The 24,393-nt window shown below is 39.1% G+C and overlaps 1 protein-coding gene across 1 annotated transcript in view; it reads right to left on the bottom strand.

The window, feature by feature from the left end:
- epha8 (eph receptor A8) overlaps positions 1-24,393 on the bottom strand; it is a 101,564-nt gene that overhangs the window by 49,859 nt on the left and 27,312 nt on the right. Inside the window, exons 3-5 of the mRNA XM_061069411.1 lie at positions 5,946-5,999; positions 5,006-5,149; positions 4,137-4,286 (exon numbers count right to left, since the gene is read on the bottom strand). Coding sequence (XP_060925394.1) covers positions 4,137-4,286; positions 5,006-5,149; positions 5,946-5,999 — 348 coding nt within the window. The remainder of the gene's footprint in view (positions 1-4,136; positions 4,287-5,005; positions 5,150-5,945; positions 6,000-24,393) is intronic.

Genomic DNA, 24,393 nt, shown 5'->3' with positions numbered 1-24,393 from the left:
ACTTCTCATGATTACCCACCCCTAATTAAACCATTGATTTTTCTTTTAAAATACTTTGATACATTTAATTGTTACACAACTGGCATGTGGAACAGCTCACAACTCATGACAATACTCTAAAGGGGACACAAGGCTGTACTTTACACTATTTTATATCTAATTTAAGTTTAAGAAGAAAAGTTATTGTTCTGTTCTGTCTTTTTTATGTTCAGCACCTGCGGTGAATTAACAAGTGTTCACTCGGTACATACTGTCACTTCTGTACACAGTAAATAATACACAGGACACATTGATTTAAGAAGCCTCCCTTTAGGTTTTACAAGACAACTTACAGGAGTTCAGAGAGCTCTATCACTTCTTCTTCCTAAAAGCTCAAACACAGGTGCTAAAACAAACAGGTAGAACAGTGTGAACACAGCCTTAATTTAATCTCTGGACTGGTGTTGGTGTTGTTCCTTGGCAGCAGTCATTAATCAACTGCTCCACTGCAAACAACAACCTGGGAACATGGATGTTATTACATTTTTTGTGTGCTTGTTTTTATTTGGTAAAATATTATATCACACTTGACTGTCTTGTTCACACCCAGGAACTGATTCAAGTAATCATTTTGTTATTTTGTTGTGGAAGCATCTGCAAATGTAAGGAAATCTATTTTTGGCATCAAGACTAAAAAACATCCGATTGGGTGACAGCTGGGAGTAGGAAGTGGTGTAGTCGTTTCTAATTGACTCTGAGGCAACCTGCAATTAAGACAGGAAGGTATGTCTTGATTGATTATTGTCAGGCTGATGAAGTCTGTTCATAAATGTACACAGTATTGTTCATCTAATCTAATCTGAAACTCTAATTGTAACTGCAGAAAGGCCCTGGTATAAAACACTGCTCCACTGTTCCACCAAGAAACCTGCGACAAATTTAATATGTAACACTGCAACCTACTGGCAATATTAGCTAGAATTTGTTTACCATGGTGACAGAGCATGACATTTCCTAAACATGCTCCACACTAGAACTAACGCCTTGTATGCCTCGGCCAACCACTGCAGTTTCCGTGTACATATTTCTCATCATTTTTTTTCCAGATTATTATAAGGTCACTGGGACCTTTACCTTTGACTACTAAAATTCAATATATCTTTTTTAGTTCAAGTTGCAACCGATCAAAAGTTGAAGACCTTTTCCCTCAAGTTGGTGTTAAAATATCACATTCAAGATGCTAAAAACATGATTTTTGAGGCCACCCTGACTTTCGACCTCCAAAATCATATCAGTTAATCAGTGAGTCCAAGTGAACATGTGCCCCAGAGTTGAAAGAATTCCCTATGGTGTACCTGAGATATTACATTCACAAGGCAAAACATGTTTTTCAGAGGTTTGAGTGACCTTTGATATTCGACCATCAAAATCAAATCAGTACATCCTTAAGTCCAAGTAAATATTTGTACCAAATTTTAAGAAATTGCATGAATTTTGGCATTATTGAGATATCGATTTCCTGGGAATGGGATGGACGGATAGACAGATGGATGGACGGACAACCTGAAAACCTTATGCCTCTGGCCACTGGCGAGGATATACCAACTGACCAATCACAAAAGAGTTGGTCAGCTGACGAATCAGAGCAGATTGGACTTATTAAGAGGCCATGCATGATCTGATGATCTACTGGATCAAAGTAGATATGTTTTTGACTCAGTGAAACTTTAAGGTTCTGTAGAAAGATTCTGTATTTTACAATGGTACAACTGCTTACATGTGTAGGAGATGAGATATTATTTGAGCAATTTCTGTGTACACTTATTCGTACTGCAGGTGAGTGCTTGTGTGATGAGCGTTTACAGGCTTCTTAGTATGGAATGGAATTGAAAGTGAAACAGTTCTGAAACGTTTGTGTGGATGGAGATTGTTTTAGTCTGAAAACACCATTTTTAAATAGGGTTAGGGTTGTAGTATGGATGTACCTTCAGACATAACAGACATTCAGGGTAATTAATGGAAATGAAAGAGGAAACATTCTCCTTATTCCAAATCAGCGAACCAGCAAATCCATTTTGAAGCTGCTATTTAAAGATAGAAAAAAAAGATCCAGTGTTTCTTTAAATACTGGTTTAAGTGAGCCTTAAGTGGTTCCAAGCACATGACCTTCTCCCTCTGTAGTTATATTGTAGTGATTAATTTGCGATGGATTGATTCAGTTTGTGTTAACACTGTGTGAGGTGACATCAGTGGCAGAAGGAAGGGACAGACTGAGCTCAGCTGAGGATTTCCTGGACACGACACTGTTTCATCTTCACACGATGGAATTTTTATCTCTTCTGTTTACTGATGTACAGAAAGATCTATTTTATTTAAAGTAGCAGTGCTGAGACATCATTACTACATCCTAATTAGCAGCTTTGTTTACAATGTGGGATGATGGATTGAATAGATTTTCAACTATGTGCTAATTAAACAGCTACAGACTATTATAGTGATGTGTTTTGTTGCTATTTCAGGTAATTGGCAGGAATTAAACATATGCTGTGTAATCAGAGTCAACAGTTGCCATTTAAAGTGTCTGTGCTAACATTTACCGGCTTAGTAGAAACACAATGTTTTCAGCTCATTTTGTGTAACTTCTCCACAAGAAGCCAAGTGCGACACTTATCACACACACTTGTTGAAATTCATTGATCTTAAAGAACACAGTGGTGGACAACTGAAAATATAACAGAACAAGAATTTTTGTCTGTAACTGGGTACAGGAGAACAGGTGAATATTTAATCTGACAGACAGTCTTTCACATTTTAACTGTGCATCATTATCTATAGTATTTAAAGGAATATAGATAAGATATAAAGCTGTACATACACTGTACGTGTGTGTGTAGTGGAGGGGGGCTCTGGGTATTACTCATGTTGTGGGGACCTAAATCTGTTCAAACTGTTATGTTATGGGGATGTGTTAATCATGGAGAAAAGACAAGACAGATACAGAGATAGTCATGTATTGATTTATGCATAAATGCACATACACTGAATATACATTTGTATGTATATATACAGTTAATGTCTTGAATGAATTTAAAAATTATACTGTGGACGGTTGAAAAGGCAAAGTTCTGTTTGGTTTCAAGTTAGGCTGAGATTTTCTTTATCCACTAGTCTTTTCTGCACTACTAATGCAAAAAAAAACTATTAAACAATACAAGGAACATGCAACTCAAACTGTGTTTTCAAAGTTGAGCTGCAAGTCACAGAGAGATGACCATTATTTAACCAAATATGTTTGGGCCAGAGAATCTGCGACTGAACCGTGTGGAGGAGCCGGTCACTCCAGGTTCAGAACAACAACGGAAGATCAGGATTAGTCATTAAAGTTACTAGATACACTTGGAATGCTGCATTTGAACATCTGCACTAAACTTTCTTTTGTGTTAAATCTTGACCTCATGCCAATCAATCATTATTTTCTATCAACAAAGGCTTCATCAATTCCTAAAACAGCTGGAAAATGTAGCTCTTAGTCTTTGTTGCTAAAACAAGATGCTATGGTGCTGCTGGAGACTTTTTCTGTTGAGGATGTTTCAATGTTTGACACCTGCACACTGGCAGCAGGGTTGTGTGTGTCAGACTCAGTGAAAATAAACCACAGTATTTTCATGTCAGGTGGAGCAACAGTGATGCTCATTCATGACTTTTAATAACTTGTAGGACGATGATGGAACTCTGTGCTGCAGAGGAATAAGATCAGGCTTTGGACACAGACACAACACTTTGTGTAGTCTATTTATCATTGTTTTGCGTTATTTAAAAGAGATTTGTTGGTAATTCTGTAAATATGTAGATAAATGCCATAATTCATATTTATTAAATGCAAAGCTGTTCTCAAAATCAGATCATCTCCCATGATGCTGACGTGAGCCCTGCTGTTTGTATTCTTTTACAAATCTGCAGAACTGAGCACAAAACTGTTTTAGTGACAACACTGGTAGAGGATCTCCAGGGCTGTGGATATGGACGTGCTACGAATTGGAATAAATCTTGTATCCTAAGTCAGATATTGCTTCAAAGAGCCAGGACTGATACTTTCTTGTTGTATCAGTCAGCGTTTCTTGCCATGTTTTTTTGTTTTTTTCCGTTGTAGTACATACCTCAGTGTTGAGTTTTAGCCTGCGGACTCCCAGGTCCACGCCTGTGAAGCTCTCATCAGCAGCGATGGTGTCGATCTTAACGAACTGGTTCTCCCGTATGGCCGAGCCCACCGCTCTGTCAGACTCGTAGTAGTACATGTTGAAGGTTTCCTGTGGAACAAGGAGGGCTCGTTTGAGAACGCAAATGTGTTCATTACAAGAGGCCTCATTTGGACTGGATTTATTTCTCAGGGGGAGATGAGGTGATTTTGTTCCTCCAGTAATTTAAATCCCATCCAGAGGGACTTAATTTGAAATGGATAAGGATGTTAAAATTCTTTTTTTAATTTATCTTGGCCTCCGAGTTTTTTTTTTAGCTCAGTGTGAAGTTTAGTTTCTTGTCAGAGAAAGTCACAAAAGTTTTACTAATCTGGAAAGATGCTCATAATGGATCACATTATGGAGAGAGACACTCTGTAATGTTGAAATTACGCATATAGCTTTAACTATCCAAGCATGCAATCTGCAGATTTGTCCTGTGACAGGAAGTTGTGCCTTGCAATCTAAGCCAAATTTAAAGATGCCCATTAACCACAACACAGAGAAATATGTAACTTCCAAGTGAAGTGAACCATAAATCCACTCACAATGCTGCTAATATTTTCTGATTCAGAAAACATTTCCTCTGTGCCCATCAGGTCTATATTTAGTCAAACACCCTTTTAGCTACGGGCTCAACATTTCTCAGTTTGTGACTTTTGAGATAAAATGAGCACAGTATATAAAACTCCCTAAATGTCACAAATGTCTATAAAGCAAAATTTGCACTTGCTTAATTATGGTCAAAGGTCATTTTGAACCCCTCCCTTCCCTGAGTGTGTGAGCGTCACCTTGCAGGTGCCCAGGACTCCAGGCATGCTGTTGCAGTCTCTCAGAGTGAACTTGAGCTCAATGTAGATCCTCCTGGCTCCCTCCCGGGGGATCCAGATCGTCCTCAGCCAGTTGTTCTGGCTCGGACTCATCACATTACAGACCTGATTCGGAGAAACTGTTATAATCAGCAGCTGCAGCAACAACATCAATAAAAACAAGCACAAAACAGAGGCATTAAATATGCTACATGTGGAAAAGTGGATACCTTTTTCCTAAAAGTGAAAAAACAACTACTCCGGTTTCTATTTCAAAACGGTGACTTACTGTATGCCTCATTCTAATGAGCAGTTAATTTATTTGAATGGCCTCGTGTTCACTTAGGCAAGTGTCTGGGTCTTAGTTGAGTTCAAATATGGTAATTTCTTCTGTCTTTTGTCAGGTTTTCACAGTCAAATTCTATTTATTTATGTATGATTGTGAGTCAAGTCATCAAAATTAAACCATAATTTTATGTAAGTCATTATAATCAATTGTGTGTTTTCCCCATCACCGTTATTGGAGAAAGCTTTGGAATTAATTTAGATACAACCACAGTCATTGTTTTTCCATTATAAATCACTCAGATTATTTTCAACATTAGGTTGATAACTTTTTACCAGTCAAAGAGTCAAGTAAAATTCTACAGAACTATGAAATCCAGCAAATATGAAAACTTGATGCACATTTCTGCTTACAAATAGGACTGTAGGAGTGAATTTGTTAAGTCAACAGATGACTGAATCAACTTTTCAGTGAAGCTCTATTATAAGTGCTATAATTAAACAGTGAACTGATTAATCATGCTGTTACCATAGTTTCCCTGGGACCAAAGTCCTACATTATATTTCACTTAAGTTGATACAATAATCAATTTTAATAAAACATTCAACCCCACTGCACACTGAAAGCCTTACACACCTGGTACGTGTGGATGGGACTGAAGTACTCGTCCATCTCATTAATGGAATCCCACTGTGCAGAGAAAAAAGGAGAGAGAGAGGGAAACGTTCTGGGTTAAGTCACATATTCGCACGTCGACACATTTTACAGATTTATATGCAGCAAATCGTTCAGCTGCTGTCTATATTTCCCACATGATGGGCTGCGCCTGTGCGTCTCCCTAACCACACTGGAAGTTTATTAGCTTTGATTTCAAATGAAACTTGAGACGACTCCTGTCACACAGGCGGCAGTCACGTTAGTGTGACAGGTGTATGCTATGCTATATTTCAATCGCTCAGAAGGCAAACACTGTGGTTTCCTGATAATTGGTGCTGATTTAGAACCTCATTATCTACATGACTTTGTAGGACAAAAAGTAGAGATCGTTTGTTCTGTTTTTGCACGAGGTTAAAAATTCACCTCCTCATTCGCTTTCTGGTGTTTTTTATCTTATCTAAAAGATATATGAATTTTTAAAGTCTCCATAAAGACTGTTGAACTGGGATTATTGCTGGCGTTAAATATGCTGATGTATTCCACTCCGGCATTATGGTGAGCAGCAGTTAACACATGCAATCATGTGTTCTACATTTCAGCATGTTGGAATTCACTTAATGTAATTCCAACGGGACTTATTTCCCTTTAATGTGATGCCTGATTAGATTTACATTGTTTCCTGAATGCCACTGGCGGCCAATAATAGAATTATGAAGAGGAACAGTGGGTGAAACGTGGGGGTATTTCTAAATGTGTTAATGTGTGTTACACCTTAGTACACCAGGATAAATCCCAGGAAACTGTCTGTTCCACTCTGTATTGTGAGGAGATATATAAGCTGCACTGCTGCAAACCTCTATCTACAGATGCCTTGAAAATGTCCAGAGGATTAAACTTAAAATTCTGTTTTATATGAATGCATCACTGGGTATGTACACAGGAGCACTTTTTCAGTGTAAGATGATTGGAAATAATCTCTTTTCCATGGACAGATCCCAACCTCACACACAAGAGTCAGTCTATTTTTGCTCCAGTGTTCACCAGCAAATGCAAACTAGGAATTAGCATTAAGGCATTAGCATTTCATTTTGGAAAGATACACAACTGTGTACTTAGCTGTCACTTGACTGTCAGTAAATAAAAAAGTCAAATTTGTCAATCAAAAGTTCAGACATCTGTCGAAATAAAATCAACACAAACTGGATATATGCAAAGTGCTTCCATGCTAAACTGAGCTCTGAAGCTTAGTTTAGGGTAAATGCATGAAGTGGAAAATCTCAAGGAAAAACGTCTGAACCACACACACCTTCTTGACTTCAGAATGAGGGGGTCTGTGACCAGGCTTTTCACAACCAACACTCCAACATTTTTTTCCCACCTCACACATTCACTTATTGTTCAAGTAAGAAATGGCTCTGGTGTAAATTTCTTTCTTTTCCCTTTTTGACACAGCTACCACTGTCACTGTTCATATGATCAATCGAGTGCAAGACTGCTACTGTCATCAAGATTATTCTCACCTTCAACAACCAATGCAAGAGTGATTGTTTAGACATTCATGGTCCCAAGAGGGTAAATAAACACTTTGGTGATTCTCCTACTTCCCTCCTTCTTTCCTAATAAATTACAATTTATTTCAACTAAGTGCATATGCTGTAATACATATAATGCTAATAATCAAGATGAATGCAAAGATGCTAAGCTAAGACAACAGGTTAAACATTATACCTTGAACATCAATATACCATTGTCATTGTGATTATGTTAGCGTGCAGATGTTAGCATTCAGCTCAAAGCAAGGCCACACAGTTCTACAAGTACGGCTGGATAATTGTTTCCATGACCCAATCAGCATTGTTCAAACAGGCTCCATGTTTCGTGAATCTCTAAAACAGAGTTGGTTCGTAGTGTCATCATGACCTCTAATGGAGAAATACAAACCCTATCTGTAAACTTTGCATTGCACACTTAATGCTGTACTCTGACTTCCTACTCATGGTTTTCTTTGTAGGAGCAAATCCACACTTATGGGGTAGATTTTGAAGTCAGGATCCTGTTTCATGCTCCTGTATTAGAAATAGCCTACCACAGCACAACCATAGAGGAAATGGATGTTCTGTCAACTGGTTTATTCATGGTGACATGTAGACTCAATTACAGGGCAGCAAAAGTGCATGCAAACAGCTTAACCTAAAGTGCAGGGGAAGGAGATTTTGAAAGCACCCATCTTCCCTCCTTTTCTTCTGTTGAAATGGTAATTTTGCATGTGACCAAAAGCTCACAGACGTCTTTCAAAAGACAAACCATGAATAATACACAAAATAAACCCAAGATTTATTTTAGAGAATTCAAAACAGAGATAAATGGAGCGACGCTTGCGAGGTAGTTCAGGCAGCCAACTCGAGCTGAGCTGCTCCAATCATGTGACATACATCAGGTCACATACCTCACTCTCCACAATCATCTATAATAAACACCTGGCCTGTCTCTTTAATCATGTGAGCCAATGTATGTGACGTAGTACACCTCGGTGTTGTGGGAAAGAGTGTGACAATGTTGTCATGTTGATGACCACGGTGTGACACGGATGTGTGAAGTAAGTAACTGCCACTTATGAAGTGCAGTACCGCTACTAAAGAAAGATAATCTCAGGGTTCCAGCCCAACAGTGTACACAGTCCTGTATGTTGCTGCTGCTTTTGTTGAGGGCCAATAAAGCGTCTGTGTTCCGAACGATACAGAACGTCTCCTCATCCTTCTACGGCGGGATGGTGAGGACGGCTGGGTACCGGCCAGACAGCCAGCCAAACTACCACTGAGTTCCCAACTACGGTTCAGAGTCCAGATACTGGTAAGGTAACACACCTTTAGGCTCCGACGGGGGGTTGTAAGTATTTGATCATCACTCCCATCATATCAATGTAATCATATCTGGGGGAGTGATTAAGTCGGAGCCTAGACTCCAAACACTAACCTGTTCTACTGTTGCAATAAACATTTCGACGTGAGTTGTCTGACTGAATTACTATGATGCTTTGGAGGAAATACTTTTTGGATGGGCCCATTGGTGCAAGACACCAGGGTCAACCATAATCACATTTTTTGATTTGATGATTTTATGTAGATGCCTTAATGTGCAATATGAGAAATCAAAATGTGTTGCATGCAGAAAGAGATGGATTCTGATACTGTAATACTCAAACTATGTTTTGGAGCTCCAACTATCTTTGGCAACACGGAGACACAGGATTAAAACATGGAACCTTTATTTTTTGTTTGACTAGGTCTTTAATTGTGACCTCATCCTGCAATCGAAGACCCAAACATAAAATTCAAACCAGTAAAGCTGCCATAGTTCGTTTTATTAATCCCACCCTTCTCCCCTTCTAATCAAATCATACAGCTTTCCTCCTCATAACTAATATTCTATTAGTATGCAGGTTGGCCTCATCCCTCACTGCAAGAGCCACCCCACATAATTTCAAAAGAAATGACATCATTATAAGGGACACTTTTACACATTACCTGATGACATCATGCAGGTTGTTAATAAGCGTCCTGACCTCTGTGGCTCTGGAGGAGCTTCTCTTATATCTCAGAAAACAATCCTGAACAGGCTTATCTATAATTTACTTCAAAGTAAAAATTTCACGAGGTCCGAATCACCCATTATACCCTCCTGTATCCCTCCCAAACTCAATTTTAATTATGTAAAGTTGACACACAAAAAATGAATAGTAGAATTTATGATTTGCTTAACACATATAACCTGACTAGTCTGGCTTCTCTTCAAATGGGAAACAGACAAAATAATTTCAGAAGGAATCTGGTAAAAATCATTTTACTTTTCAAATATGATTAGGCAGAATGTTGTTTAAAAAACAGTGGAGTCTTCATCAGACCTGTCATGTCTGACCATACATGCATCTCCTTGTGTTTGAAATTTGTAATCTGTTTTTTGGGGAACTTGTGTTAACCTTGTTTGTCTCTTGCTGTACTTCCTGTCTTTGACTGTTTTCCCTTGTTTGTTAATTACTCACCCCGTCTTAATTTGTGTTTTTCAGTTTGTTTTGTTTGTATTCTGTCTCTGTGTTGCCCTTTGTTCAGTGTCAGTTCCTCAGTATACACATGAGGATTTTCCTTGTGCTTCAGTTTTGTTAACATCCCTCGTGATTTTCTTCCCTAGATTTTTTTGAGTGCCTTTTTTTATGACAGCTCCACTAATTGTACCTTGCTGTGTGTCATCTGCAATTTGGTACTTACCTGTGTTCTTGGCATAACACTTATTTGTCATGTTTGAAAATAAAAACAGCCGTGATAATTGATCATTCAGCCTGAATAAAATAAATCACAGTTTTACTTCTAATCTAGATGAACTCACTGTCTGATAATACAGGCTGTGAGCCTATGGTTCTCACAACTCACTACCATTGTTTTTTTTTGTAGTTAGTGTAATAAGCGTGGTTTCAGAGAGTAACCCTTCAAGAAACCAAATGAGGGTCCCCTTAAAGTGTTTGGGTCTGTGCCCTTTGAGCAAAAGAAAAGCATTCTGTCACAAGAAAAGTGTATTGTGTTCATTTCCTATATTTAAAAATAAAAGCAATAATGACCAAGACACATCTCAGTGGATGCAAACAGAGCGTGTGACTCACTCGGTACCAGCGAGTACGACTTCTTCCCCCTTTACCGAGAGAAAAGCAATTCTCCCTCTCTTCTTTCTTCAGATGAGCTGGAGCGAGGATTACTGGTGGGTATTGAAAATTGGTATTCATCGTGTGCTCTCTTGAATCATGGTCACAATACATTTCAACCTTCAACAATATACAGAAATGATTATTTTGCAAGTATTACCAGAACGGTCAGAGTCAATTTGTATGCCTGCGTGTTTAACCCTGGTGTTACCCATGATCCTCCTGGGCTGAGGATCCTTGCGCAAGTGGCGGAGTAATTGAAAGGGAAAGTGTCGACCCCGGGAAGCTTTGTGCCGGGCCCAGCTGAACTCAGCCCTGGATAAGACGACTGGGCTTTCTGTGGAAGCCCTCCAACTCGTCTCCTCAACCCCAACTTCCCCCACTCTCTCCCCCCCGACACACACAAAATCCACTCAAGACACCAGCAGCCAAAAACCACTGGGATAATTGAGATGTAGGAAGTCTCACCCTTCCCTCCCTTCCTCATCCTCTCATCTTCACCAGCTAAATTGAAACTGTCCTTGAACTTGTGAAGACCTCGGCTAATTAGTGGGGTGTATAACCTCTCTCTCTCTCTCTCTCGTTATTCCCATCTTGTCATCACTGCACTCCCAACCTCGATTTCTTTTTCTTTTTTTTGCATTTCTTGGGAAATCTTAGATTTTAGCAGAGGTTTGTAGCTGTACAGCACACAGGGAGGGGATGAGATTGGATGAGATTGGTTGTTGTGTGGATGTGAGACTAAGATAAATATTTCTGCTCATTCACAGCAGACAGGTGGGGGAAAGAGAAGAATAGTCAGAAAGATGCAGCAGGGCACGTTTATCTTCCGAGAGCACGATAAGTGAGTTTTCTATCATGACGACAACAGAAATGTGGTGCTTCACAGAGCGGTGACTAACGTGTGTGTGTGTGTGTGTGTGTGTGTGTGTGTGTGTGTGTGTGTGTGTGTGTGTGTGTGTGTGTGTGTGTGTGTGTGTGTGTGTGTGTGTGTGTGTGTGTGTGTGTGTGTGTGTGTGTGTGTGTGTGTGTGTGTGTGTGTGTGTGTGTGTCACATGGAGAGGGAGAGAATGAGAGTGAGTTAGAAATTAATTGGCTGTAAATTGCACATCTGTTTCCTGCCTGTCAACTCATGAGATCTCTCATCAGAAGAAATCAAATGTGGCAGATGGAGAGCACAACTGTTAACATGCACAATAACGTGCACACAATGCAAATATACACGATGCAGATGAATGTAAAATATATTTTTTGTCAAACAAAGTGGAACCTTTAAACATCAAGACAAACATGATAGCAAATCAGAGTTTTGTATGAATTTGTTTCAGGGGTTGGTCATTCAGCTTCTCCTGATTTAACCTCTGATATGTTTCCTATTCGTTAAATGTATGTAATTCAAAGAGAGCACATAATATTTGAATCTTAACTTTGGCAAAACTTAAAAGGCTTTTAATGTCTGTGATGTACAGAAAAATTGAAATGTCGCAATAGAAGAATCGTTTTCCCTTGACGATGTAAAGTTTCTTTAAAACAAAAAACCTTCAATCATTCAAATATGATTCTGAAAATGTTTCATAGAGGTTTTTAGATCTGAATCCATGCTACTGTGTTTCACAGTAAGGCAGAGTAACATGACTGATATCAACATCATAACAATACATATATATTCACATAATATTTTGAATATAAGTTAAAACAACTATTACATTTTTTCCAAAATTAAAGTGTTTGACAATATTGTGAATGTAAGCAAACTTACACGTATCATAATAATGACCACTGTCGTTATGATTAAACAAAAAAATAATGACAATAATGCTGACTGCATTGGTTAAGGAATATTGCTCATATTGACTGTGGGGAGTCACATAGTCAATGAAGACCTGAGGTACACGTATTAAGGTTAAGGCTCAGGACAGCAGAGTCACTGTACCAGTTATGTTAGGGCTCTTTACTTCTAGCTGCAAGATCCTCTGTTGCCTTCTCGAATGTGTTTAAATGTTGCACTTCTATATTCGATTTTGACCTATTTATTTCTATTACTATTGTCTTTTACTTACAATGCCTCAATCAGATACCTGTAAGTCACTTCTTGGCACTTTATTCAAACGCAGTACAGTGAACAGAGGACACAGACAGGACAGACATGTGATGAGCCAGTGGATGACAAGCTCGGTGTGCTGAACCTGAAATGCCTGTGCCTCTGTCCACCGATCCCTTAGGCCACGCTAAGTGAACTGAGGTCATGACTGATATCATCACTCTTCAATACAGACAACACAAACAGAAGCTTTGAAATCGCATTTCTTCTCTCAGTTACTGATAATTGTGTTTCCTCTCTGGACCTTCTGGGCTCACACATCCAAACAGCTCAGCCTCCTCCTCCGACTCCCAGAGGCAAATATTACTTGTCCAATCCACATTCCTCAATTTCTCTAATTCTCCGTGCTCCCTCTCTCTCTTCAGCGTCCCATGTTTTCTTCAGCCCACTTAACTTTACCGCACAGACAAAGAAGTTGCCGTCTGAGTTGCCTAAAGATCAGACAAGCCGATGTTAAGATGAATAAAAGAGCAGTCTCCTCTGAAGCTGGCGTCTAAATCTTGGGGCCCATTCTCATATAACGAGTCTGACGCCCTGTAGCATGAAATCAATATCGGTCTTTTCATAATGTGTGATATGGAAGAAAGTGGATGCCAAAAAAAGATGAAAGAGGGAATAAAAGATTGATTAACAAATACAGAGAGAAAACTGCCTGAAAAGAGATAATTATGTGCCGCTGGCGAGAGGGACAATATAAAGGGAGTTGCCTGTTTAAGGCTCCATTCATCATTGTTGTTTCAGAGGAAGCTGAAGGCAGCTGCAGCTATAAACACACACATTCATGCAGGGACAGTGGTGTGCTAATGATTTCCTGCTCAACTTTGCATTTCTCATAAGATTTAACCATAGAAAAAGGTGGATTTACCAACTTATTGATGGGAAAATAAAAAATAAACAGTGGGACAACAATTACCCCGAATACTCTAAGGTTCCTCATTATTATGTCTGAATTATGAATGGATGTTCATATTTGTTCTATTTTTGTATCATTCTATTGAATATTCTCTGGCACAAAAAACAGATCCACAGCTGGGAACACTGGAATAACTAATACGACCTTTCAAACTGCCTGTGCACACACACACTCTAATGTGGCAGCGGGTAATGATGTTTGTTTTTTCGTCAAAATCATTAACATTTATGTATTTTAACAATAAGGTGGTGAATCTTTAATGGGTTTCTCCTGCCAACCCTAGTGACGGACATTTCATCTATTTGTAGGAAGGGACAACAAATGGAGAAATGTGTCAAATGCAATACTTGAAAGATGCAGAAAAAAAGCCTATATATGTACATTTATGAGTTTCATCAAAGAAGCAGATCTCTTATACTTTTCTGTCAATGTGTTAAAGTCTAGAACTTTATGATAATTACCAGACACTGAAAATACAGTTTGTAATTATGCTATGTTTTTATGAATTATGTCTTCTTCATAATTACCATGGCAGCCATTTTACGATTAGTAAAAAATGCATGTACTTAGAAATTATCTTAAATATTATGAAGTCTTACTATATTATCATATATATAAGATCAAGTATTTGTGTATGAAACTGGTAATCAAACATTCTGTTTCATAAATAAACATGATATAGACTTGATATGATAGACTTTCTGCCTTACATAAGCTTTAAGTGATTTATGTAATAGATTCAACCATGAAATACAGCAGACTTAATGTAGTCTGATTAATTGTAAATGTGTCAACATGACACCTCCTTCGTTTTTAACTGTTATAGAGCTTCGATTTACTGGAGGTCAGACACCATTGTGATCGTATCGCTCTGAGAGAGAAAGAGAGAAAGAGCGAAAGAGAAAGAGAATCTGCCCCTGGTAAACCCTTGGTAAAAGCTCTAATGTCCAAAACTTAAAGGCCAGACCCCATAGTGTGGAAAGTCTGCAGGGTTCATGTTGGAGAACAGCTAATGGTTTCCTCATTTTCGGAGAACCTACTAAATAATTTGGCTTATAACTAATACTTGTTTGCCTTGAAGAATTTCTGAACATTGTCTATTCTTTGTTTTTCAAAAAACATTAAAATCCGCAAACTTTTGCCACACTTGCATGTGGGTAGTATATACATATAAACATGTGACATTAAGAAAACAGAGTGAGTGAAAAGTTAAAAAGAACCATGGGGCACAAATGACCCAAAAGCCACACAGCGTTTACTGTCCTGGATTTGTCCTCTGATTAAACTTAAAAACAAAAAAAACACTTCCAGCATTGTCAACACTGGAAAAACACGTCTGATCATCTAACACAACTTCTGACTCACTGCCTCTGAGCTGCTGAATTTCATTTTGGCTTTGATTGTAAAAGACCCTATTTTGTCAACCCAATAATGAGCAGCGTGTTGCTTTGAAACAAAGCGTTGACTCTTTTATATGAGAGATTTGGGTATTTGTATGTTTGTTTGTTTGTTGTCATTGAGCTTCTGGTTCGATGTGGGCAGAGCTCTGTTGGCTACAGATCATGTAAACTATATATTCTGGGAATCAGTTGGGCCTTAACTTTAAATCAAAATCTGGTGAAAGTTGAATTGAGTTGAAAGGTGCTATGCAGCTTGCATGTCACCTGGTCCATCGCTATGACAACTGAGCCACCTCCATTTCTTGAAACTTCCCGCAAAGCCTAGCAAATTCACATTGAGTTAGACTTCCTGGATAATTGTGATGATTTGCTATGAACCTAATACAAATGTTTACAGACATTTGATATATTCTTGTGTTTTCCTCCTCATACATTTCTGTGTAATCTGATAAGTGATCAGTTCAATAATTCCCCTACCTGGCAAACGTGAGCAGATAATGATCAGATTTTAACTCCTCCTCTGAAAGTGTGTAAAAGCTGCAGACAGCACATGATCGCAGGAGAGATGTCAACACAAGACAATGGTGTCCTCTTTGAAAGATCAGAGCGTTTGATGGAGGCTTCTTCAGAACTCAGACAGAGGGTTAGGAAGAGGATGACGACAGCAGAGAAAGAGTGTGTATGTGGGTGTGTGTGTTCACTGGTGGAATTTCCAGGCTTAATTCTGGGTTCGATGTGATGTAACAGGTCTGCACATTAACTCAGTGAAAATATCAGGCTCTGCCCACAACACCTTTCTGCCTCTCGTACTATCAGCCACACCACCAGAGCAGACTTAATAACTTGGCTGCTGTGTGTGTGTGTGAGTCGGTGAGTGTGTGTGTGTGTGTTCATGTGTTGGCTCTTTGACAGCGATAACCTTTCTGGAATGGAAGTGTTAATTGCACTGGTCTGGGATCAGTGAGAGAGTCGATGTAATTGCTATCTATTCTGAGATGCAATTTTTACTGGACAGTGTGTGTGTTTGTGTGTGCGCGGCGGCGTCATTGTGTTGAGAGAGATGAAAACATCCTAATGAGGAGGAGTATAATGAAATTCTGGCATTTCAGTTAATGTAAAAAAGTGGACTTTATGTGTGTGTTATGCCAAAAGTCCACTACGTTAACTGTGTTAACAACAGAGAGCCAGTGAGTGTTAATGGCCTCTGTCCACCTCTCCTGGCCTCCAGCACCATGAACCTAAAAACATTTGGGGAACGTCCTGTTTGACTTTGCTTTCAAAGTTTTGTTTTTTCACATTATCCACCTGGTTCAGTAGGCGATGATATTCTGTAAATGTATCTGGATCAATTAAATGAACAGAGTTTGGAATAACCTCTCCAACATCAGCAGACTGTTGCACCAGCTGAGCATGTGAGCATTTAAGAGCTTGATAGGATGTTGGGATGTAAAGTTGACATTAGCTTTAATGTAACCAGTTCATTTCACACTGAACTTGCCTCTTTAATTAGCGGCTCAGTGACAGTTTATGTTCACAATCAAACGATAATTCCAGTTGTGACATAAAAGGTTTATTTTCACTCTTCTGTGTTTATTGTTAATGTCTTACTAAAAACACTACTTTATATAAAGTCGAGAAAACAGAGTAGAATAATTCAGTAAAAATGTAGATGCAAATAACTCACTTCAAAAGCTAAGTTTATTCTTGACTTATTATCTATTTAATACGGTCACTCTGGTATTCTGCTTTCAGGGCAGGTCACTTCCTTGTTGGTTGTTGATGTGTGTTAGTAATACTCCCTGTTAGGATCAAACAGCCAGAAATAGAGAAAAAAGAGGACTGCACATAAGCAGGTTTTTCTCTGTGCAGGTTAATCGTTCGTCAATCTGTTGGTAGTGCCTGTGGCGCTGTAGGGGATGGGGGGGGGGGGGGGTTTCCCTCTCACTCAGTACAGACGAGTGAAGGAGAGGGCTTCGTCCTTCTCTCTCTACTCTCCTCCTCTGTTTAAGATAGGGACTGTCCATAAAGTACTGTACACTTGTGAATTTGTATGTATGTATATGGGATGATAATACATGAAACAGGCTATGTGCCTTGTCACTGATGGCATTAGGGATAACTGTTAAATTCATATATATTTGCCTTATCATTTTAAGAGTCCAGTATTTTTTTACCTGAATAGAGGTGGGTGTGTCTTTGAATGGTCTTTACAAAACCTTTTGGAATCAGTCAAATATATTGCCTTCACTGGCAGCTGTGACATGGAGGCAGTGGCTTCAAAACAATCTTATGGGGCAACCCGACAGTCCATGAAATGTCTACCCACAGTGTTTTTTCACAACAAAGAAAGACTCAAGTTGTTATTCGGGGTCTTGACTCAGTCTGGCAACATTGCATGTGACATCATTCATTTAAACCTATGAAGTACCTTTCATTTACACACCCACATTTATCAACTTAGGGCCCAGGTTGATAAATACTTGAAACCCCCTTCAGGTCACTTATCATTATACACTAATCTAGCAAAAATATACTATCAGTACTTAACTCTGTCATATTGCTGGTTGTCAAGCTAGTGATTTACAGTCTCAATTTGCATAGATAACTTTGTTTCAATGACAATAAAGGCAAATGCAGTCTCAAAGAAATGTTCAGCAAAGGTTCCATCTTGTTTTCATGACTGACAGATTGGTAACTTGTTCTGTCACATCAGGAGCAGCAGACCTCCTGTCGTTTAAGTTCTACTAAGAAACGGAAAGAAAATCTATGCACTGAACAGAACAGAGCAACCAGATTAGCTCTTCACTGTGACATGTGTGAGAGCATTCACTGTATAAAGTTTGTTCATGGTGCCTCGAAACTCGTACCACAAACTGAATTGTAAGAGGAAAGCGTTCAAAAAGGATGGAAAAATAAGAACAAAATCTGATTACAGGGCAACATACACAAGCTGTACCTGGAGTCCACAGGTCTCTAAAAGACTCGGAGGAGCAACAAAGAAGGGAGACGGCTGCTCACTTGATGCCTATTTCCATTCATTTCATTCCAAACAGATCACCCCTGCCGCGCCTGTTACAGCTGACAGCAGAATGGAGCTGTCTGTCAAACGCAGACGAGGCTGAGGTGGTCTGTCAGCCTCAAATCTCTCAACACCCGGGCAGTTTCCTCACCGAGCAATGATCAAGAAACCTGGATCATGCAGGCTTCAGTGTCCTCCGGGGAAGATTTGGCACCGGATCTTTCAAAATCAAGATGGTCCATCTCTACACACACACACACACACACAGATGCAACACTGAGACCCTCTGGTGATCCAGCACCTGCAGCGCATCTTCCCCTTCACCTGGCGTGTTTATGAAGTGAGCTGCCTCCAAAGAGCAGCTGCTGAGATGTATTAGCGCCACCATCAGCCAGTGGCAGCTGTGCTGCGTCGGCCGTGCCGCTGTCTCGTGGGAGCATGTACGGCCCATTACACTGCACCGGACAGTCATGGAGAAGGCAACTGAGGAAGTTCAAAGAGGAGCTGAAGGCGTGTTACGAAAGTGTCTAATCAGACGTGGGGGTCGGTGCTGCTGATAACGGCAGAAAGACCAACAGAGTGATGAAGAACATGTCACCAAATGCTGTTGGGCTCATTCAAAAAATGACATTTGGATATATAATGCAATCTTGAGAATTCAAAGCTCTAAGAGCCTAAAAATAGCTCTTTAGGTTAAAAAGTTCAAAATTAAAACTGCAGGTTATAAGCTGCTTGAAATCAGTGTTATAATTTATTATATAAGATTTCTCTTGCGCCCCAATAAAATATATCTTCTCCTCCTCATTATGGATGAACCAGGGAGTTTTTTTTTAGGAATGATAAGAAAAGAGTTTTGACAGTCAGTGCTAAAGGAGAGTAAATACCCCCTGAGATAATGTCTGGATCAGATTATTTCTCATGTAACCTGACGAGACAGTTATCATAAGAAATAATTACAAAACGATGGATGATAGTAAGATGTGACAGAGATGCGCCAGATAACGTTTTGACAAGATTGAATTAAGTACAGGCACATCGATAGGCTTTGTAATCTCTTTACTAAAACACCCATGATTCATTTTCTAATTTGATGGCCCTGTTAGTACTGTGTGTTTTTCTTTAACTAAATATATATGTTCATGTGAAAATCTGACTTCAAAACTGATTTGTGTCATTTTATTCACCTTTGTTATGCCACTTGGCTGCAGCAATGTGTCTTAGTCCGTTTGACAGAGTTAAGTCGTTATTCTACTTTAAGTTTAAGTTTTACATCCATATTCATGAGATTGAGTGGGATCCTCTCTTTGGAATATAACTTTTTATTTTTTTTCACCGGAAAGGAAGTCTGCTATTTTGGATTTCCTGCTTCAATTTGCATTTTCTAAACATATTTTTGAGAAACCCACAGTACTGTCAACCAATTCAGATAAGTAATCAGTTTGATTTAATAACATTATTAGCCATGAGTGTGACAAGTCAGCATGATAGCACCCATAGATTAACACTGTAGCAGATCCTTTTATTTCTTACATCTGTGGGTATAGCGATGTTGTCAGGCAATAATGTTTATGTGAATGGGGAATTAATTGGTGAGGACGAAGACTTATTTATGTTTATTATAGCTATGATTATGTGATGGAATTCACAATTATTGTCTATAAAACAGTTATTTTGACAACGATGTCTCATATGGTGAGCTGTGGCCGTGATAATGAAGTTAAACCAGAAATGGACCAAAGGTTCAAACCAGATCTTTGGTTCAATTAGTTTCAGGCTACTGTAGGTCAGCCTTTCTGTTCATATACACTGGGATGCAGCTGCCAAAACATTTGAATATTACCAAACAGTACTGTGTAGTAAATATAAATATTACTGTTTTTTTTATCCAGCTCTACCACACTGGAGCTACCGCCTCATAGATTGTGGCCTGTTGAGCCGTCAGATAAAACTCATCTTTATGAACCTGCAGTGAAAGCTACTGTCACAGAGCAGTATGCCCAAACAATGTGTGTATGTATGTGTGTGTATGTGTGTGTTTGTGTGTGAGAAAGGTAACAAGGAGTTGCAGAAATAGTTAGTAATGGCAACAGACTGTGGGCTTTTGACACTTCAGCTCATCGCTTGCTCATCCACATCATGGCTTCCACGGGCAACGTTAATCATCACACACACACACACACACACACACTCACACACACACACACTTTACTGTCAGCTGTATATCGATTTTGGGGTGGCCGGTGGATGAACCTGTCATGGCCAACACAGATCGGACTGGAGGATAATGAAGTCTTCCTGCCCCATCTGACAAGCTAGGAGAGAAGATATGTGTGTGTGTTTGTGTGTGTGTGTGTGTGTGTGAGTATGTGTGTGTGTGTTAGACAGAGTGTGTGTGTGTGTTAGACAGAGTAAGTGAGAGAAAAACAGAGAAAGATGCTCCTGGGACAGCCCACGGCCTAACCATTGCCTGAATAAATTGGATGGAAAGAAGCCCCTTGAGTCGAAGACGTGATCCGTCATGATGTCATCTAAACGAGGCTTGCATAGTGGGAGAGGTCATGGTACTAATGAAGACCTTACCAACATGCACACACACACACACACACACAGACACACACACACACGAACACATAAACACTCAATTGATTCAACAGTAAATGCATGCTGAAAATCATAAACTATTCTCCTCGAAACCTTTTAATCTGGCTGTAACAGTGCTAAAGAATATACTTCCCTCTCTTTATCTTTCCATCCTTTCCCCTTCACTCAATATCCTTCTAGGAGCACAAGCACACACCTCGGTGCTACCTCTCTCTCTTTCTCTCATTTCAGCGTTGTTCAATGATTTAAAGGCCATCCACACTGAATGCGATACAAACTATAACAATAACTGTAAGTACTGTAAGTGTTTTATCGTACAACATGCAGGGTATTAAGATGAGACAGGGACAGAGAAACACACTGTAAGTAGTTGAATCACCGACAGGGCACATCCGTCTATTGACAGTAGTTACATTTAGCGTACTTAAATTGTTAAACTGATAAATGTGTAAGATTGTAAATGTGTTACTGGAAACAGAGGAGGGGGGAAGGACTGGGTTCAGGCAGGGCTTGAATGCATTTTATGATTGATCAGAAACTATTTAATTTGCACTACAGAGAACTTGTAAAGAGATCTGTTTGTGAAAGGGCGAAGTGTTTACTAAGATGCAGTAGTACAGAAACAGATGTGCGAAGTGAAAATGTCACTTGTTATCGGTAACTTGTGATGATGCTGTCTGCTTAAGAAGAACCAAAGAAATCAAATCAAACCGTCTGAATTCTTCAGGATCATATTGTATCACGTTTAATCACACATTCATTGTATCATATCTGTAAAGTCAGATTGTCGGCACTGAATAGTGATGTGCATTGTATCTGCCTCAGTGATGGAGACACACATCCCCAGTGGAAATATCTGTTCCCGACCCCGCGTTCCTTCTGTGTGGAGATGACTTCTCATTCAGGAAACTACACTCTCACTATTTTAATCCATCTTCCTCCAGTGTCGACTTGACACTTATTCCTCTTGTATTCCCTGTAGGCAACCTCTCTATCTGTTTCTTTCCCTCTCCCTCTCACCTTTGCCTCACTCGCTCGCTCACAGTGACATGTGTGGCTCCTCCTCAACAATACCTCAGTGTGGAAATAACATTACCTGACGTGCAGGACAACAGCAGAGCCATGATACATAAGTATTTATGGAACACTACATTTCGCATGATATTGCGGAATCCAAACTTCTCAGCTGCTTTGTGAACCAAACACAACGTGACGCCACACACAAAAGTCAATCTCAACATCAATAGCGGCTTTTTGTGAGATAATCACGCAGTGGCAGATATCTTTCCCTTCCACAGAAGTTGCTTTTTCTTGATTCTAAGACCATCAAAGAGCTGCTCCTGCCCAGAGCAGAGGGCGGCTAGAAAACTGATGCTGCTAGCATGGCACATTCATAACACTGTAAACTGTCAGGACCACAAGAAAATATGACCTTATATGCATGTGTGTTGTGTGTGTGAATGGGTTTGTGGAAAGTGAGAGTGTGAAAGAGTTAGAAACTGTCAAAATATCTGTTAATCAAAGAGCCAACTAGGTCCCAACAATGTTTGTTTCTGTCCGTGTCTCACAAACACTTAACAAACACACAATGTAGTGTCCAAGGCATCTTGCATGTCACTCCCATTAAACAAGTCTGTCTCAATCTAATGCTCACAAGCCATTAATGATAAAATTGATTGTTCACCGTTACCCCTTAAACTGCAATGAAGGGGTCAGCCTTAATTTCACGTGCACTCATAAATATATTTTTTTTTACACTAGAGAACAAAGTGGTAGTTGTTAGAAATTATTTTAAATAGTAATGTCATGAGAAAAAAGTCTAAGGAAAACCACTCTCAGTAGCTGTATCAAAATTTTGGGGCCGCATCTGTCAGAAGCTGCATTCAGTAGACCAATTACATCACAGCGGTGTGACTAGACTGTCCCAATTCAGAGGCTCCTCCAAATGCAGCCAAAAAATGTGACCACTGGGTGGATCCTTCCCAGCCCAACATATCCCATGATACAATTATTTACTATTGTATCAATCAGGACCAAAAAAAACTATTTAAATGATTAAGTGATGTTTTTTCTAAAACTGGAAAAAGTAAAGAAACTGAATCCTGTCAAGTGACTTTGCACTAAAAAGACGATTGGATTTGTTTCACTCAGTTTACTGAACCTTCTATTAGGTTTGGCTGAGTTGGTTTTCCAAGTTATTTCCCCATCATATCCCGATGAAAAGTTAGTTGTAAACACCTATGTCATGTGCTTACTGTATAGTTTTTAACAGACACATTTTAGTTCAGCAGTTCTGTAGTGGGTCCAGTCCATCAGACAAAGGTACTTCTCTGGTTTCTAGTCAGTGTGGCTTAAAGGAAGTGAGAGCAGCAGCAGCAGCAGCAGACCTGAAGCAGTAAAGTACTGCTGCAGCTGCTCTGATAGCTTTGCTGAAGAATAATTTTGAATGCCTCATTATCAAGTGCAGAACATTTCCAGTCTACAGTGGCACTTAGTTCTGTGAGTAAATCAAACCTGGGAGGAGAGCAGTGTTGTGACATACTCACAACAAGTGAGCCAAGCTCCCTCTGTCAAACACACTATAGACAACCACACACAAATGAATGTCAAAACACACTCTGTGACTGTCAGTGGCCACAATGCAAGAAATCCTAATTCTGTGTGTGAGCAGTACCCTGCACTGGTGAGTAAGCCGTACAGTACTACAATATACACTGACTTTTTGATCTCGACATGGCAGAGGAGGCTGCTGATCTCAGGCAACTTAAAGACACACTTTCACTATTTCGTATTTCCTTTCAAGCCCAAATGTACAAAAACCTTACGTAAAACTATTTGGGGCTTTTCAACTTCTTATCTCAATAAACCATTTCCCCCTCAAACATCCCTGAATTCAATAACAGTTCAAACATCAAAACTTTACATTCAAACACGTTGCATCACTTTCTAAGTTCATCATTTAAGAATTTTAGATTTTAATATTAATACTATTTTAGAGTTAATTCTCTTTAAGAGGCAGCATGGGACACTGTAGTGTAAGATGTAATTCATTTGATGTACGTAAATAGACTCTGTGAACTTAACTGTGTTTGCTTCCTTAGTTTCGTTGAATTTCTAGATGCCTATATGATTAAGTTCTCTGATCCCATAGACCCTCATAAAATTCAGCTTTGAGCCATCATATCCCAGCTCTTCAACATGTCAACACATCTCCTTTTAAAATTTTGTGGTAAAACTTTTTTTTACTTCCATTCACTGAGGCCGCCTCCCACTTTAAGAACCCCAGTCTCAGAAAGTTGGAATATGCATAAGCCATAGAAAAAGCATTCAAATCTCCTGGATATTTTGCCATTTATTTCATAATAACTTCTTACAATAGGTTAAGTGATATTATATTATTAAAGGGAAACCCAAAGAATTGTACATGTTTTTGTCTTCCTTATATTAACTTAAGTTCCAATTTATTAGAATTGTTGTAATTAAAATGTAAATATCTAGATAAGTAAATTATATCTAATTTAAAAGTACAATTAGTAAAATACCTGTAGCAATTGTTGTTTGAATAAAAAGCAACTGAATTTTTTAAAATTTATGTACTTGAATTATCAAAAGCATTAACATCATAATAAATAACATTATTAGATATTATCCATGTTTTTAATTTGTGTCTTTGTCAAGGTGCAGTGAGTATTTCTATTATGTA

This window comes from Limanda limanda, chromosome 4 (genome assembly GCF_963576545.1).
Source record: "Limanda limanda chromosome 4, fLimLim1.1, whole genome shotgun sequence".
Classification (NCBI taxonomy): Eukaryota; Metazoa; Chordata; class Actinopteri; order Pleuronectiformes; family Pleuronectidae; genus Limanda; species Limanda limanda.
This window is presented reverse-complemented; position numbering and strand designations above follow the sequence as displayed.